Here is a 1,861-nt window from a genome sequence, read left to right as displayed (position 1 = left end):
TCATTCCTTGTTTGTGAAACTAAATCACAGAAAACAGGATCTGAAGGCTGACTGAGGGACACCCGTCCATCATGGGCAGCATCAGAGGAAACTACAGCAACGCTTCTTTCCTTCACACTGCTAAAACCATCTAGGAAAAAGTTAAAACTCCTTAAATTAAGTGTATTTACTCTTAATCTGAGCAAATAAATAAGCTTATTTGCCAATGGAATGAGTATTTTATTCTTAAAATAAGATCATTAGATAATATGCACTTGAACTGAGACAATGCAGTTGTTTTTTCTTATTTTAAAGGTAAATCGTCTTGTTCTATTGGCAAAATGTCTCTTTTACCTCCTTAATAAAAAAATAAAAAAAAACATTTATTTGAAGAAAAAATGACTTATTGAGATTTACATTTTTTGCAGTTTATATATAAAGCTGACTAAAAGCTTCTCCATTATTAAACTGGTACATTATTGTTTTAGGTTTGTGACACTATATTGGAAAATGGAAAACAGATTTACCTTCACAGCCTCAAAACGGCGAGATTTATGGACAAAAAGTTAACCTGGACATGAAATCATGTTTTGTTTTTATAAAGTGTTTTTATTGTGTTTGTTGTTGTTGGCATTCATATAAATATACGGGTGTGATAACTCAGTACAGGTTTGATTGGTTTTTGGTATATTTTTAATTTTTCCTGGGAGGAAACCATCAGCCGCCACTGCTTGTAAGTAGAAAACCTTCTTTCAATTTGGGGACAAAATGAAGCCATTCAGCTCATTATTATTGTTTTATATTATTTTTTTTCATTGATTTTATCCACAATGGTTCATGTTAAAAACATGAATGATAAATGTTTTGATCAAAGGCTGTTCATAAGTCTTCACAACTTTTCTTGGAGCAGATTCCCTTTGATGAGGTGAAAGTACACCTGGCTCAGTTCCCACTCAAACCTTTGCTGCTTCAACGGTTAAAGTCTGCTATTAGAAAAGGATTTTTTAATTTAGCAAAGTGTTTAATAAGCATAAAGAAAAGTTTTTCTTAATCCGTCATTATAGCAGCTGCAGTGGACAGCAGATATTCCCTGAATATTGTAGGTTTGCATGCAGGCCCGATGACAGTGAAAATATTATGCATTTATTTTCAGTTCTGCATTTCAGGCGGAAATAGATTTGAGCTAAAAGTTAAATATAGTTACAACAGAACTGAAATTTTTTAAGAGTCATCTGGTTTGAATTTTCACAAAAGAACAGTTTTTTTTAACTATGTTATATTTTCACACCAGTTGCCCAAAACATAAAAATCCATAGAGAAGAAAATGATGCTTTTATTTTTTGTAAAAACACTGAATGAGGCGGAGGTTCTTTAAACGTGAGGCTGTGTTTGCGTTGAGCTGGAAGGAGGCAGCGAACGCTGCAGACCCCTGGGGGGGGAGAGACACTCACCACACGTACATGAGCACCATGGTCCTGAGGCGCAGGACGGGATGGAGCACCAGCTGCAGGACTCCGCCCCCGTTCCTCACAGGGCTGCCGGGTTTGGCGGCGCCAACGCGCTGCAGCATCAGGTGGGAGGCTTTGCTGCCGTTCCTCGCCGCCATGTAGAGCAGAACCTCAAATTATAAGAGAGAAAAACAGAAATGAGAAAGAATAAAGCCTGATGAAGCAGATCAGGTTATATGACTGGAAGTGTGGTTTGAAGACATGATGAAGCTCAGGGAACTAAATCTGCCCCTAAGCCTGAGAAACTACGGTGGCCCAGAGGGAAAACTTAATGCTATCCAACATTTTGCTCTCTCTGTGTCTGCTTCTGTCTCCTTGAACCCCAGTGGGCCTCAGCAGATGGCCGCTCACACTGAGCCTGGTTCTGCCGGAGG

General features: G+C 38.5%; 1 protein-coding gene across 1 annotated transcript in view; it reads right to left on the bottom strand.

Annotated features, from left to right (window-relative positions):
- The window catches only part of slc22a15 (solute carrier family 22 member 15), a 28,529-nt gene that overhangs the window by 18,249 nt on the left and 8,419 nt on the right, over positions 1-1,861 (bottom strand). Inside the window, exon 6 of the mRNA XM_015394195.1 lies at positions 1,431-1,597. Coding sequence (XP_015249681.1) covers positions 1,431-1,597 — 167 coding nt within the window. The remainder of the gene's footprint in view (positions 1-1,430; positions 1,598-1,861) is intronic.

This window comes from Cyprinodon variegatus, unplaced genomic scaffold (genome assembly GCF_000732505.1).
Source record: "Cyprinodon variegatus isolate N-32 unplaced genomic scaffold, C_variegatus-1.0 Scaffold677, whole genome shotgun sequence".
NCBI classification, from domain to species: Eukaryota; Metazoa; Chordata; class Actinopteri; order Cyprinodontiformes; family Cyprinodontidae; genus Cyprinodon; species Cyprinodon variegatus.
This window is presented reverse-complemented; position numbering and strand designations above follow the sequence as displayed.